The 17118-nt window shown below is 37.4% G+C and overlaps 1 protein-coding gene across 3 annotated transcripts; it reads left to right on the top strand.

Annotated features, from left to right (window-relative positions):
- The first annotated feature begins 6 nt into the window (after nucleotides 1–6).
- On the top strand, nucleotides 7–16447 carry THAP6 (THAP domain containing 6). 3 transcript variants are annotated; one of them, XM_065914691.1, is made up of 5 exons: nucleotides 7–85; nucleotides 963–1065; nucleotides 2336–2543; nucleotides 6516–6641; nucleotides 13292–16447. In XM_065914691.1, exons 2-5 carry the CDS (start codon nucleotides 986–988, stop codon nucleotides 13544–13546), a joined length of 669 nt encoding a protein of 222 aa, XP_065770763.1. In that variant the 5' UTR covers nucleotides 7–85; nucleotides 963–985; the 3' UTR covers nucleotides 13547–16447. The 3 variants fall into 3 exon arrangements, with proteins under 3 accessions (XP_065770763.1, XP_065770765.1, XP_065770764.1); XM_065914692.1 differs by lacking the exon at nucleotides 7–85 and adding an exon at nucleotides 295–519; XM_065914693.1 differs by lacking the exon at nucleotides 6516–6641.
- Nucleotides 16448–17118: the final 671 nt, after the last annotated feature.

Raw genomic sequence — 17118 nt, 5'->3', positions numbered from 1 at the left:
TTTCCGGCACCCGGGACGACGGGGCGGAAGCGAAAGGAGGTGCAGTCTCCGTTGTCGTCGTTAGTTGCTGCCTTCACCGCTAACGGTAATAATTCTTAGGTTGCCTCCCCTTTTCCCCCCATCGCTACCCGCCCACACCCTGGGGGCGGTTCGGGGCGAGGAGGACCGCAGCGGCGCGGAGACGTCCGGTGGCCTCTGAGGAAGGGCCGCAGCGACACCTGTGACAGGGCGGCCCCTCCCTCCCCCGGCAACGGCCGTAGCCTCGAGAAAGGGGCGGAGCTCCTGCCCGGCCTCCAGGCTGAGAGCGCGCGGCGACGGCCGAGCAGCCAGCGGCTCGTCAGCCGCCCGAATGCCTTTTTGTCCCCCTTTTCGTTACTTCCTCTTCATTCCTTCAGTAGTATATTAACACTTACTATGTGCCAGTCACCAGCTACGCCATGGGAACGAAAGTGACCAAAAACAGTTCTGGGAACTCAGACTGGTGAAGGAGAAAGGGTCCACAGACACCCTGAAATAAATGTAGGTTTACAGCTTGGAGAAGTGCTAGGAAGGGGAAGTGTGTGTTCGCTGAGAGCTAATACTAGAGGGAATCTGACTTAATCGGGTGTCAAGGAATGTTTCCCTGAGGAAGCAACGCTTGGGCTGAGAGCGCAGAAGGAGCGTTCTGGGAGGCGTCAGGGTGCCAGGATCTGGTGACAGAGGGAACGCGTGCCTGTAAGAAGCGGTGGGAGGGAAATGTGCCCACCCCCGAAACTGACCGAAGGCCTAGCTGAATATGACCTGCCTTGTTAAAGAGCCAAACCCCTAGAAAATGTTATGAGCAGAGCTGCGGGTTTTGAAAGAAAATATTTGCCTTTGGCTTTCTAACCTCATGTAATGTTACGTGGAACGTTCTGGGAAAGGTAAATATGTGCCCCTTAGCTTTGAAGTTACTGACGCTTGCCCCCTTAATTTTCTTTCAGTTCTGGGATGAGTTGCTGAAACCATGGTGAAATGTTGCTCGGCCGTTGGATGTGCCTCTCGCTGTTTACCGAATTCCAAGTTAAAAGGACTGACATTTCACGTGTAAGAGTCAGCTGTAGTTAAGCTAAGTACTTTTGACTGTTAAAAGAAGCAAAAGACAGGTCTACTTAAATCTTTAATTTTGCAACCAGTTGCTCTACCCCTGAGCTGTATACCTCCTAGATCTTCGATTTTGAACTTTAGTTAACTTCTTTTTTAATAACCTTTTTAGTTGAATTTGAAGTGACAATAATAATTTTACGTTTTTATAATTAGTTCAGAAGCTTAAGATACCTGCAAAGGTATCACAGACTGATTAACAAAAATATCATCAAACCTTTTTGCTAATAGTACTATTTTGTATTTTAACATACCTTCAAAGAAATTGTGTTGTTTACATAGTTTACAATCCAAATGAAGGATCTTTGCTCAAATATATTTTGTCCTTTAGAAATAAATCAAGCTTATGTTTATATTGATGTTTAAAAATAGATCAGGCTTATGTTACAGAGAAAAAGGTATAAATTACAATTTCAGACCAAGTTTAGCTGTATTGCAGATAAATTAAGATGGTCCTAATTTAGTATTTTAGTCATTCTTCTGACAGTATAGGAAAGAAGGAGCAATAAAGTTTAATAATTATTCATGTGCTGAGGTTTTATTTTGTTGCTTTTGTGCCAGGCATTATGCTATGTGCCAGAGAAAGCACCTGCTAACTACTTTGCTAAGTATAAGGAAATAAAAAATGAACACATGTACCCCACTTTATTCCAAAAAGGACTTGAACCAGCTTGGAAAATTGGAAAAGATATGGCTATTAACCTCCAGATCTCAAAATCGTTCTGATCTCCAAAATTCCAAACTCCGCAGGACTTCTCTGCATTCATTCACTAAGGATTTATACCCTTGTTTTGTATTAAATGTTGTACTAAACTACTTTTTAATGCTGATAGAAGAATGGAACTACAAGTGTCTCTGTTCATCTGGGATAAATTCATCAGATAGGAAAAGGCCCAAGTGATATTCTTCATCATCTATAGATGAAGAAAAACCTTCAGTTGTGAATTTTACTCTAAGGTATTAAATGCCTTTGGAAGCTTTTCTTCTTTATAATATAAGAGAGAATTAAATGAGGGCTATTTGCCTGCAGTATTTTGGTACAAAAATCTGAGTATTAAAACTGAAAGTCATAAAGCCATAAGTCGCAGTGGTTTCCTAAATATTCCAGTTCCCAAGAGTAATAACAAACCAATTAAAGAATCAATTTAGGCACAGCCTTTTAATTCAAATATATGTGTTTAATTTTAAAATACTGTATGTATTTTTTTTCTAGATTCCCCACAGATAAAAACATCAAAAGAAAATGGGTATTAGCAATGAAAAGACGTAATGTGAATGCTGCAGGTATTTGGGAGCCTAAAAAAGGAGATGTGCTATGTTCAAGACACTTTAAGAAGACAGATTTTGACAGAAGTGCTCCAAATATTAAACTGAAACCTGGAGTCATACCTTCTATTTTTGATTCCATATCTCGCTTACAGGTTTGTTTATCAGATGCTGCTTACCATCATTACTCACTTTTTATGGACTATTTAAGAACCTTCACCACACTTGCTGCCATTTTTTACTGTTTGCTTATTAATTTGAAAACCATTTTTTTTTAAGTTTTTTTAGATTTGTAAACTGCTGTGTAAGCTTTTGTAATGAATAGTAAGAGTGTTTTACCAATAGCCCCTCAGAAATGTTAATATCTGAACCTTACTAAGGTTTGGTGAAGCAAACTTGAGTTAGTATAGCTCAAGATTTGGGTCTAAAATTTGGAAGAATGTTAAGAGTTCCTGAAGTTCCAAGCTGGCAGTGCTCCTCACACTGGAGCAAAAGTCAAGAGCAGAGCCGCAATAGACACAAAGTATACTTTGAGAGCCACATACATTCACACTTAAAGCCTAGGTAGAACTGGAAGGTAGAAAACCAAAAATTAAGAAGAGAAAGAAGGAAGAGGTCAAAAAAATAAAAGGGTTGTTTAAGGAAACTCTAGTTGTATTCTGTGGCTTTTCTCAGTGATTTTAGTGCCACCGATGAGCTGCTTCACCCGCAGTATCTCTCTTGACTTCATATACCTGAACATGTACTCACTTGCAGAAACTCTAGAGATTGACTGATTCCAATGTGGAAAATTCAGGGAGAGCCTGTGGGTTCCCACATCGGTAGGAATGAACCTCCATTGAAAGGTATCTCCTTCCTGACAGCTGGAAACAGAAGTAGTTCAGAAGATGTCTACTCCCATAGGGTCTTTGGTCACATTTGCAGATGTTCATATCTCAGTACTTGAGTTATAAAGTGGAAACTGACTCAGTTTCTTCCGTATTAAGAAATGTACAGTATCTTCTGCAATTTGCTCTAAAGGGTTTGTTTCCTATACCATGGTGTCATCTGTAATGTTAAGCGGACCTTAAGAAATATGGACATAATAAGTCAAATGATAAATTACTATCTTCCAAAAGTTATTTCCTAATAACAAGGAAATCACAGAATCCAGAAGTAACACTGTTAATAACACTCTATGTGGATCTTTTCTATCATTTGTATGTGTATATTTGTATATAAATTCATCTATATTGATATATTCTTACAGAATAGAGTTATATTGTGTATCTTTTTATTATTTGCTTTGCTCTTTTTTTTTTTAAACATTCATACAGTGCTTACTGTGTGCCAGGCACTAATCTAAGCACTTTACATATATTTTGACTCTTTTTAGTCCCCCAAACTACCATAAGAGTTAAATAATCTTATTCTCATTTGACCACTTGAGAAAATTTAGACCCAGAAAGCTGGAATACATTCCCCAAGTCACACTGCTGTTAAATGGCAGAGGCTGGATTTAAACCCAGGTATTTTAGCTCCACAGTTCACTCTTAACTATTATAATATTTTATGATGTTAAATATTTTTCTACAACAATGACTTTCAAATTTAGTCTACCTAATTATCATCCAGGGAGCTTGGCTTAAAATGCAAAATCCTAACCCCTTCTCCCAAAGAATTTGATTCAGCAAGTTTGCTTTGGAGTCTAGGATCTGAATTTTCTAATAGGCACCCTGCATGATTGTGTTGCAGCTCAATGGATCACATTTTTAAGAGAAACCTGTATAGAACATCAGTTTTTTTTTTTAACTAAGCTTTATACTGAAGTCAACATACATATAACAAATGCACACTTAAGTGTATAGACCATTGGACTTTCATAAAGTGAATATACTCATGTATCTCCTCTCAGACCAAGATGGAGAAAGTTATCAATGCCCCAGAAGCTTTCCTCTTGCTCTTTCCCAGTGCCTACACCCTCGAAAGTACAACTATCCTGACTTTTATCTCTGTCAGTTATTGTAAATGGAGTCATATAGTACATACTCTGTACTGTGGCTGCTTTCCCTCAACGTTTTGTTCTTATGATTCATCCACATCGCAGCATGTGGTACTAGTCCATGTATTTTCTTTGCACTATAATATTTTATTGCATCTGTTGTTGTTCAGTGCTAAGTCATGTCCAACTTTTTGTGAGCTCATGAACTTCAGTGCACCAGGCTTCCCTGTCCTTCACCATTTCCCAGAGTTTGCTCAAACTCCTGTCCATTGAGTTGGTGCTGCCATCCAGTCATCTCATGTTTTGCTGCTCCCTTCTCCTCCTGCCCTCAATCTTTCCCAGCATCAGGGTCTTTTCCAGTGAGTCAGCTCTTCACATCAAGTGGCCAAAGTATTGGAACTTCAGCCTCAGCATCAATCCTTCCAATGAATATTCAGGGTTGATTTACTTTAGAATTGACTAGTTTGATCTCCTTGCAGTCCAAGAGACTCTCAAGAGTCTTCTCTAGCACCACAGTTCTAAAACATCACTTCTTCAGCACATTGTATAAATAAACTTTAATTTCTATTCTACTGTTGATGAACATTGGATTTTCACTTCAGAGCTGTTATGAATGGTGCAACTACATTTTTGTTCATGCCTTTTGATGCACTTAAATGTACACATTTCTACAGAGTATATGTACATTTCTGTTAGAAATGGAATCGATGGATTCTAGGATCAGCTTGAGTAGATATCACCATAGTTTCCAAAGTGGTTTTGCCAACTTATACGTATCCCCACCACTGGCTTATAAGAGTTCCTATGATTCTGTATCCTTCCTCATATTTAATGATGTCATCTTTACAGAACATTTTTAAAGACCATATAGTGGTTGATCCTATGTGTGGACAATAAATATGTAATCAGTCCTTACCATTGAATATAGATTATCATCTTTCACTGTTTTAAAAAGCATTATAATAAATATTATTGTAGCTGAATCTATGTACATATCCTTATTTCCCCAAACTAATTTCCTGGAAATAAAATAGCTAGATCAAAAATTACACACATTTTAAAGTCATTTTTTGCTTTTGATACAAACCTCTCAAAAGCCCATCATGAAGTTTGTATCAGTCTACTGCCCTACTAATAGTTAGGTGTAAAAGTGTCTGTCCCTCCTAATCCTCAGTGTAAGTTGTGTTTTTAATCTCTGCTGAAATGGATACGCATAGATGGCACCTTATTCTTTTAATTTATCTTTGAATATTAGTGCATTTATGCATTATTTCCTGTGTTCATTAAACAGTTTTACTTCTTCTTTTGTGAATAACTTATTAAAGTCTTCCAGTTTTATCTTTTTCTAAGCTGTTTTGTAACAACAATAGATACTGAGGATAGGAATCATTTAACTATGTTGCAGTTACTTTTTGTTCTTTATCTTTAGTTCTAATTATGGTGTTCGTTTGTGTTGTGTGAAATACATTTTTTTAAGTAGTCCTATATTTTCTCTTGTGCTGTCTGATTTAAGATTTTATAAATATTTCCCATGTATTTTTCTACTTCCTCATTGTTTTCATTCTTACATGAATTTTCATTATATATAAATTCATTGTGATTTATTGTACATAAAGAATATAACTTTTTCATAATTAGTTCATTTTTCATGATTTATAGCCTTTTTCCACTTATTCAGAATGCCATTTTTTATCCTGAAGGCTATTATCTACATGATCTATTCATATTTTTCTTAGAGAATAGTCTTCTAAACCAAGGCTAGAACCCATATCTCCTGTGCCTCCAGCTTGGCAGGCAGATTCCTTACCACTGAACCATCTGGGAAGCCAAAAGAACAGAACACTATCTTAAATATTGTTACCTTGTAGGATATTTTTAATACCTTGTAGGATATATCTTCCCTCATTATCGTTCTTTTTTTTAATTCTTTTTTTTTAAAGGAAAATTAATGTTTCCAGGTAAACTTTAAAGTTGTTTTAGGGAAGTTCCTTTAAAGTAATCTCAGTGAATTTAAATTTTACTGACTTTTAAAAGCAATTTCCATAAAAAAATAATAATTTTACTACAAAAAGTTAAGAAGGTTAAAAATTTACAAAAGGACAGAAATATCTACAATGATTGATTAACAATTAACTATTCTTAACAGGGAAAAAGAGAAAAACTTCCTTGTAGGAAAAACTTCACCCTCAAAGCCCTTCCAGTTACAAACCACAATCACAAGCTTGTTGATGCTTCCTCGTGTGTTGAAGAATTCCAGTCCCAATTCATTTTTGTAAGTAAAATTACTTACTGGGCTCATGTTGATATTTTTAAGATGAACATGCCCTCTCCATTAGGATTAACCTTTTCAAAATCTTATTGAAAAACTGGGAGTTCAGGTTTTTGAGATGTTTTTAATATGTAATAACCAAAAGTAATGTTGCTTCCAAGGACCATTATAATTTGTATATTACATATTTAATTCAAAGAATGCTTTCAAAAAATATTTCAACCAATCAGTTCAGTTTAGTTCAGTTACTCAGTCATGTCCAACTCTGTGACCCCATGGACTACAGCACGCCAGTATGCCTGTCCATCACAACTCCCAGAACTTGCTCAAACTCATGTCCTTCAAATCAGTGATACCATCCAACTGTCTCATCCTCTGTCGTCCCCTTCTCCTGCCTTCAGTCTTTGCCAGCATCAGGGTCTTTTCCAACGAGTCAACTCTTCCCATGAGGTGGCCAAAGTATTGGAGTTTCAGCTTCAGCATCAGTCCTTCCAATGAACACCCAGGACTGATCTCCTTTAGGATGGACTGGTTGGATCTCCTTGCAGTCCAAGGGGCTCTCCAGAGTCTTCTCCAACACCATGGTTCAAAAGCATCAATTCTTCGGTGCTCAGCTTTCTTTATGGTTCAACTCTCATACCCATACTTGATTGCTGGAAAAACCATAGCTTTGACTAAACGGACCTTTGTTGGCAAAGTAATGTCAACCAATAAAATACAATAAATAATTCCTCCCTTTAGATATTGGTATTGTAGGTTCTATGTGGAAATACCTAATTTAAAAAATAGTTATGTCTTTAGGTTTTCTTGAAGGACTGTCATACACAGACAGTATTGAAGCTTACATTTATTTATTCATCTGATTGCTTTTTCATGTTAGAATCAGGCCCTGGAATCCAGATCTGTTTTCCTATCTTAATTACTCTCTCTCTCTATATATATATATATAGCTTTATAATAATGCTTAAAATCAGGCAGTGTTTAATCAGTGTTAAATATTCCAACTTTGTTCTTTTTCAAAGTTGTTTTGGATAGTCTTGGTCCTTTGCATTTTTATATGAATTTTAGAAACACTTTGATAAATTTCTACAAAATTTCTGCTAGAGTTTTGACTGGGATTCTGTTGAATCTACAGATCCATTTGAGAAGAATTGACATCTTAATAAGACTGTTTTAAGTCTTCCAGCTCATCGCTTCATATATTTAAACTTTTAAATTTTCTTAGTAGGGTTTTGTCATTTTCAGTGTATAGTCTTTCATTTCTTTTGTCAGATTTATCTCTAAGTATTTTGTATGTTTGGATGCTATTATAAATGGCATTGTTTTAATTACTGTTAGTATATGGAAATAAATTGACCTTTGTATATGAATCTTGTACCTGTCAAATGTGCTAAACTCACATGTTAATTATGAAAGCCTTTTCATAAAGACTGTCAGGTTTTCTACAAAAATAATCATGATGTCTGTCATTAAAGACAGTTTTAATTCTTCTTTTCCAATGTAAATACCTTTTATTTCTTTTTCTTGCTTTATTGCACTACCTTGAACCTCTAAGGGTATACTGAATAGCAGTACTGAGAGCTGATCATTATGCTTTGCTCCTGATTTTAGGAGGAAGGCATCAGTCTTTCACCATTGAAGATATTTATATGATGTTAACTGTGGATTTTTCATAATTGCCCTTTATCAGACTGAGGAAGTACGTTTCTATTTTATTCTTTCAGTTTTATTGAGATATAATTGACATACACCACTGTATAAATTTAAAGTGTACAGTAATGATATAATTAACATTCATCATGAAGTGATCATCACAGTAAGTTTAGATGAACATCTATCATCTCATATAAGCAAAACTAAGAATTAGAAAAAACTTACGTGTGAGTTGAAAAATATATTGGAGAGAATTAATGGCATGTTTGAAGGCAGGGGGAAAAGGGAATGACAGAGGATGAGATGGCTGGATGGCATCACCGACTCAATGGACATGAAAACTTTGGGAGTTGGCGACAGACAGGGAGGCCTGGCGTGCTGCAGTCCATGGGGTTGCAAAGAGTCAGACACAACTGAGTGACTGAACTGAACTGAATGGCATGTTAGATATTTCAGAAGAAAAGATTAGTGAAGGTGAAGATATAGCAATGGGACTATCCAGAATGGAATACAGAGGGAAAAGGGAATATTTAAAAAATGAAAAACATGAACAGAGCATCTTTGAGAAATGGTACAACTTCAGATAGCCCAATATACATGCAATTAGACTCTCCAAAGGAAAAGGAAGAAAAGTTGAAAGAGAGGAGAATATTTGAAGAAATCATGGCCAAAATTTTTCCAGGTTTGATAAAAACTATAAACCCACAGATAAAAAGCTCAGCAATCCCAAGCACAAGAAACATGAAGAAAGCTAAGCTAGGCTACATCATAATCAAATTATTCAAAACCATTGGAAAAGAAAATACTTATGTCTTGATAAATTAACCCCTTTATTATTAAGAAATGGCCTTATTTATGCCTGGTAATATTCTTTGCTCTGAAATCTTCTTTGTCTGATAGTAATATACCCACCGTCAGTCAGTCAGTCAGTTCAGTCTCTCAGTCATGTCCGACTCTTTGCGACCCCATGAATCGCAACACGCCAGACCTCCCTGTCCATCACCAACTCCCAGTTTACTCAAACCCATGCCCATCGAGTTGGTGATGCCATCCAACCATCTCATCCTCTGTCATGTCCTTCTCCTCCTGACCCCAATTCCTCCCAGCATCAGGGTCTTTTCCAATGAGTCAACTCTTCCCATGAGGTGGCCAAAGTATTGGAGTTTCAGCTTCAGCATCAGTCCTTCCAATGAACACCCAGGACTGATCTCCTTCAGGATGGACTGGTTGAATCTCCTTGCAGTCCAAGAGACTCTCAAGAGTCTTCTCCAACACCACAGTTCAAAAGCATCAATTTTTCAGCGCTCAGCTTTCTTCACAGTCAACTCTCACATCCATACATGACCACTGGAAAAACCATAGCCTTGACTAGATGGACCTTTGTTGGCAAAGTAATGTCTCTGCTTTTTAATATGCTGTCTAGGTTGGTCATAACTTTCCTTCCAAGGAGTAAGCGTCTTTTAATTTCATGGCTGCAGTCACCATCTGCAGTGATTTTGGAGCCCAAAAAAATAAAGTCTGACACTGTTTCCACTGTTTCCCCATCTATTTCCCATGAAGTGATGGGACCAGATGCCATGATCTTAGTTTTCTGAATGTTGAGCTTTAAGCCAACTTTTTCACTCTCCTCTTTCACTTTCATCAAGAGGCTTTTTAGTTCCTCTTCACTTTCTGCCATAAGGATGGTGTCATCTGCATATCTGAGGTTATTGATATTTCTCCTGGCAATCTTGATTCCAGCTTGTGTTTCTTCCAGCCCAGCATTTCTCGTGATGTACTCTGCATATACTGTAGTTCTCTGTTATTAGTGTTATCCTAGTTGAAACCTTTAGTTTCAACCTATTTATGTCTTTTTATTTTTAAAGTGTGTTTTTTCTTGGCAGCATATACTTTTGGGTCTTGATTTTTTAATATAACTTTGTTATTTATAATCACTAATCTTTTCTAGATATAATTTCTGCCTTTTATTTGGATTATTTAAACTATAATAATCTAATGTGATTATCCTTACTTTCTATCAAATTATCTAATGGGATATGGTTTGGTTTAAATCTGTCGTCATACTTATTTCCTATTCCATTTATTCTTTGTTCTTTTTCTTCTTTTTCTGCCTTTAATTAATTAAATTTCTTTATAATTCCATCTTATCTCCTTTTTTTGATTCATTCACCGTAACTCTTTGTTAATTGCTTTTGGGTCTATAGCATCCATGTTTAACTTGCCACAGGCTACATAAGTGAAATTATTCCACCTAGTGTATAATATACATATCTTACCATAGTATACTTTTATTTCTCTTCTCCAGCCTTTTTGCTACAGCTGTCATACATTTCACTGTACATATGCTATGAACCACACATCACTTTGATATAATTTTTGTTTAAGCTGTAAATTATCTTTTTAAAAGATTTAAATAATAAGAAAAAAAGGTATATGCTACCCATGTAGTTGCCACTTTAGGGTTTTTCATTCCTTTGTGTAAATCCATATTTCCATCTGGTATCATTCTGTCTGAAGGACTTAACTTTAATACTCCTTACAGTGCAGCTATGCAGGTGATAAATTCTTTCAGCTTTTATAAAATCATTACTTAGTCTCCTAAATAGTCATTATTTAGTCTGGAAAAATCTGAACAATCATTATTTAGTCTTCATTTTTGAAAGATATTGACAAATTCTGGGTTGACAGTTTGGGAATTTGTTGTTTTTAGTTTTTTTAAGATGTTGCTCCACTATATTCTCATTTGCATGCTTGCTAATCAAAAATCTACTCTCATTCTTATCTTTTTTCTTTGCTAATGGTTTTAAATAATTTGATTATACCATAGTTTAGCTTTGTTCATGTTTCTTATGCTTGGGATTTATTGTTTCTCTATCTGTGAGTTTATAGTTTTTATCAGACTTGGAAAAATTTTGGTCATGATTTCTTCAAATATTTCTTTCTTCCTCAACTTTTCTTCCATTTCCTTGGGGGAGTCTAATTACATGTATATTGCACTGTCAGAAGTTGTGCCACCTTTCACTCATGCTCTGTTCATTTTTTTGTTTTTTAAATATTCCCTTTTCTCTCTGTAGTCCATTCTGGATCATTCCTATTGCTGTATCTTCACCTTCACCAATCTTCTGAAATTTCTAATCTGCCATTAGTTCTCTTTAATATATTTTTCACCTCACACATAGTAATTTTTAAGTCCAGGTGTCCTATTTGATTCCTTTTTTTATATCTTTCATGTCTCTGCTTAACTTTCTAACATATATGATACAGTTTTAGTAATTTCATTAATATCCTTGTCTACTGATTCTAACATTTGCTAGTTCTGGGTTGGTTTCTGTGGATTGGTTTCTCTGTTATTATGGCTCATATTTTCTGCTGTTTTGCATGCCTGGTAAATTTTCTGTGCCAAATACTGTGGATTTTACTTTACCGGATGCTGGATATTTTTGTGTCCTATAGGCTCGAGCTTTGTTATGAGGTGTAGTTATTTGGAAACAATTTGGCTCTTTCAGGTTTTGTTTTTTTTAAGGCAGGACCAGAACAGTGCTCTGTCTCAGGATATTTGTTCTCCACCACTGAGGCAAGACTCTTCTATGTACTCCTCTGTTACTGGCTGGTGGGAGTAAAATCTGTGAGCCCAGGGTACTCCTGATCTTTTCTGGCCACTCTTTCCTCAGCCTTGAGCAGTTTCCTACACACATATTCTGATCTTACTCAGGGCAATACTTGACAGGGAGCTTCTGAAGATCTCCAGGTTCTCCTCTCTACTATTGATACGTTGTTCCGTAAACTGTAGGCACCTTGGTCTCCCCAAATACTTTGCACCACCTCCTCAACTCTGTCTAACCGGCTCTGCCTGGGTTTCCTCTCCTTGCACTGAGGCCTAGAACTCTCTCAAGGCAGTAAGTTGGGCATTCATAAGGCTCATCTCTTTGTTTCCCATCTGTCTGCAATCTCTGCCTTCCTTGCCTGATGTCCTTATGTGCAAAACTTTTTTATACCTTTTGGCTGTGTGTTGAGGTCTTACTGCATCTTCGTCGCCACACACGGGCTTTCTCTAGTTGCAGTGAGCAGGGGCTACTCTTCATTGCAGTGCACTGGCCTCACTGTGGTGGCCTCTCTCTTGTTGCAGAACACAGGCTCTAGGGCACGCGGGCTTCAGTAGTTGCAGCATTCAGACTCAGTAGTTGCGGCTTGCAGGCCCTAGAGTGCAGGCTGGGTGGCTGTGACACACGGGCTTAGTTGCTCCACAGCATGCGAACTCTTCCCAGTCTCCTGCCTTAGCAGGCAGATATCCTTTTACCATCAGGGAAATCCTGGGGTTTTTTTTTTTTGTCAATCCAGTCCCTTATTTCATCTTGGCTGAAAGCAAAGTCATTTTCACTAATTTTAAGTAACAGCTTTTCAAAATTATTTTATGTTTATATGTCAGTGGTGTTTTTGAATGAAAAAAGTATACCCAACAAACATACCATAACCAAAATAAATACAGAGTGCTTAAACTATCCCTTTATAAATCCAAGACCAGAGTCCTCTCTAAATCCCTAACACCCAGCCTGAGGACCTGCTTCAGTGCTTTCCTGTCATCCCTTATAAAGTGAAATATTCATCAAATAAAGCAATTCAGTTAAAAGGTTAAAAATGTAAGGGTTTTTTTGATAGGTAAAACTTAAACTTAGCAGCCCACACTTAGGGATCAAAACTGTTCTGGTCATTGTGAGTGTCATGCTGTTTGCTCATAAGCAGATGCCTGCCTCCAGGTGAGAAGTGCCTTCCACCTACAGGATTCTGCCCTCCTTGTGTATGCCAGACCTTAGACAAAAATGGGGACTCTAGGCACCTGAAATATCCCTGTCCTCTCCCTGTGGTCTTTGAACCTCTTAGTATCACCAACTTAAAAATGTTCTCTAAGCATAGTATTTGGAGAAATAACTGAGGCCTAGTTATAATTTTTTTATCTAACTGCTTGTCTGTCTGGTTTAATAACTTGGTGTTCATGTTTTTAGGAACATAGCTACAGTGTGATGGACAGTCCAAAGAAACTTAAGCATAAACTAGATCATGTGATCAGCGAGCTAGAGGATACCAAGAGAATTCTGCAGAATGTTCTAGACCGAGAAAAACGTTTCCAAAAATCATTGAGGAAGACAATCAGGGAATTAAAGGATGAATGTCTCATCAGTCAAGAAACAGCAAAAAGACTGGAAGCTTTCTGTTGGGACTGGTGTCAAGAGAGCACAGAACAAGACTATATTTCATGAAATAGTTTCATGTTATGTTCTACTTAAAATTGGTAAAATTGATATTGGCTTTTAAGGAAATAATTCTCATTTACCATCATTAAATAATGTCCATCATTCCGTCATTTAGAGTGCCCTTTGGGTCCTCTGCAGCCTGATGCATTAGAGTTATTATCCAAAAACTTTTTTTTAAAGATATGTAAAAATTTTGTGCTAGTTATCATGTTTTGGAGTAACTTGTGAGAGTTATGTTTTTATAGGCCTAAACTATATGGGCTTCCCTGCTGGCTCAGAGGTGAAGAATCTATCCGCAATGCAGGAGACCTGGGTTTAATCCCTGGATTGGGAAGATCCCCTGGAGAAGGAAATGGCAACCCACTCCAATATTCTTGCCCAGAAAATTCCATGGACAGTGGAGCCTGGCGGGATACAGTTCACGAGGTCACAAAGAGTCAGACACTACCGAATGATGAACACTTTCAGACCTAAACTAGTGCCAGGTCACTATTTTAAAATGTTAAGAGATCAAGAAAATTCTGTAGGACTAGGGAAATGATTTTAGATCAGCTACATTAAGCTCTAGTAGTCGAAAGTGGACACTTCAGCAGCATCAGATTTTTGGCTTCAGAGGAGTATCTTTGCTTATAACACATGTCCATCTAGAATCCAGTTCAAGGTGCTTTTATTATTAATAATACCAAAAGATGTGTTTACAAGGCATCCCATGGTAGTGACCTTGAGAACAACATATGGTGCAGATCTTTTGACTTTTAAGGTTGTTCAGAGCCGAGTTAAGAAGACCCCTGATGAGGTCTTATTTTTTCAATATAGTACATCATTTCTCCTCACTAGGAGCACTTTGATGTAAACCAGCATCACTTTAACAAATATTTAAAGAGGATCATAAATCTGATTTTTAAATGGTTACTGACAGTTCTTCTGAACATTTTGTTTCATGATTGTTATTTCATCATAAAGGTATATCTTCAAAATCTGAATGCCAGTAGTAACTGGTTACTTTTAATGCTGTTTTGTATTTTGCAGAAAGTAGTATTACTAACATTTTTTTAAGGTACAAAATACAGAAGAAACCATTAAAAATAATGATGTGGCTCTTCTAGTTAAAATAGGAATTAGAGAGTTATAATGTCTTCCTTTAATTAGGAGACAAGATTACTATCTGAGATTTCATTTAGAGAAATAGATAAGCAACAATTTTAGAATAGCTTCTTACTGAATTTACAGAAAAATAACTTTTAGTTATTTTCTGACTGATCCAAGAGTCAGAAATTTATCTCCTGATTTCTTAGTAAAAACAACTGAAATGAGTCATAAATACTGTGGGTTAGAATAAAAAGTACTAGCCCCAAAGCAAATTCTACTTTGAAGCATGTGTATATACATAAACTCCATTGATATGTCTGTGCTATAATAGTTAGAATTTGAATATCGGTTATTTCAATATGTTAACTAGAAATGAACTGCTTTTTGTGTTAAAATGTTCATTATAATTTTATTTGTGTTATATTAATATCAGTAAGGATACGGTCACTTGAATTTCTTATATTCAAGAAATATATAATGCATGTTATATTTTTATGTAAGATTCCAAACCTTCCCACTAAATGGGATTTTTACCCACATTTGAAAGATTAGCATTATGCTAAGAAATCACTGAGGTGCTATCTTTTTACTACCTTTAAAGTATTCTTTAGCTACCCATTATTTATTTGAGTTATTTAATTTTGCATTCATGGTGGACACGCTAATGGAAATTGGGGTATGATCTTAGGTTTTTAAAGTCAGTGGGCAATGGAGAAAAATAAAAGGATATATCCAAACACTGTGTGTCCAAATTCTAGATGTCTCCTGGCTGCTTAAAATAAATCAAGCTCAGTAGAACTTTCCAAGAGTCAGTTCCCAGTTTCTGCCTCATCACACAGTTACCACAGTCACTTTTACTACTGGTGTTCCGTGTTCACAGTGAACTAAAATTTTGTCTTCTTTTTCAGTGGTCTTAGTGTCATTGACAAAGAGTGAGCTGTTGGCAAAGGATTGGTATCGTCAAGAATCCAGAGCTGCCCATTTGCCCCTTATGGAAAAAGGATTACAAGTAGAAATGTGACATAAGAAGTAGAGTCCTCCCCACCTACCATCCAGGCAAATGCCTGAACGTGTACATACCTCAGTTCCTATAGCGCAGATGTAAAGAATCTGCCTTCAATGCAGGAGACCTGGGTTTGATCCATGGGTCAGGAAGATCCCCTGGAGAAGGAAATGGCAACCCACTCCAGTATTCGGGACAGAGGAGTCTGGTGGGTTACAGTCCATGAGATTGCGAAGAGTCAGGCATGATTGAGCAACACACACACTGTTCCCAGAGATTCCAGGCATGATTGAGCAACACACACACACACACACACACACACACTGTTCCCAGAGATTCCAGCACACACACACACACTGTTCCCAGAGATTCCAGCAAACACACACACACACACACACACACTGTTCCCAGAGATTCCAGCTTAGCCTGAGGACGAGCCGTCCTGTGCAAAACAGAACCAGGCACCCCTCACCCCCATCCAGAGGATCCTTAAGCAGCCAAGGTCAACCTAAGCGTTTCAGTTTGCTTTCAAGCTTACAATAGCCTCTGGATCCTGGAGCAAACCATTTCACCAGTTCAACCTCAGCACCAAATCAGGTACAATGGACTTGATGCAGTGTTTTTCTCATATCAAATTCAAAACTCTGGAAATAGACTTTGGTTGCTAAAAGATAATCACAGTTACACCATTGTCATTAATTTGAGAAAAGATGAAATTATATGTGTTTAGTCTTAATAAAAAGATAAAAGAGGGTAAAGAATCCATTATGTATTTGAAAAATATAATACTTTTTCTAGTAATGTGCTCTATGTGGTTTTTATACACTCAGTTCAATAAAATGAGCTGACAAAAATCAAGAGTATGTATACAGTGGTATTGCTTTAATTTCACCTGCATTTTTCCCTCCACCAATAACTCTGCTGTCTTTTAGAGTCTGCTAGATTAGGTAACCCAGGCGGCAGGCCAGCTTCCACCACAGTATGCATCCGCCATAGATCCCTTTCAGCCCTCTCCTTTCAGCCACTCAAAACTGACAGCCTTCATGTCATCAATATACAGGCAAGGGTAGTATTCTTAGATTTGAAATGTGCTGCCATCAAAACCTAGAGGTGCTTATTAAGCATCGTGCTTCCTTATTCATAGTGGGGGGCTTTCCTGGTGGCTCAAACGGTAAAGCGTCTGCCTACAATGCAGGAGACCCGGGTTCAGTCCCTGGTTGGGAAGATCTGGAGAAGGACGTGGCAACCCACTCCAGTATTCTTGGCTGGAAAATCCCATGGATGGAAGAATCTGGTAGGCTGTAGTCCATGGGATTGCAAAGAGTTAGACACGACTGAGCAACTTCACTTCAGTGCCCTGGTGGCCCAGTTGTTAAGGAATCCACCTGCAATGCAGGGGACCTGGGTTAAATCCCTGGGTTGGAAAGATCTGGAGAAGGAAGCAGCCAGTATTCTTCCCTGGAGAATCCCATGGACAGAGGTTGCA

Source organism: Muntiacus reevesi, chromosome 22, assembly GCF_963930625.1.
Source record: "Muntiacus reevesi chromosome 22, mMunRee1.1, whole genome shotgun sequence".
Classification (NCBI taxonomy): Eukaryota; Metazoa; Chordata; class Mammalia; order Artiodactyla; family Cervidae; genus Muntiacus; species Muntiacus reevesi.
This window is presented reverse-complemented; position numbering and strand designations above follow the sequence as displayed.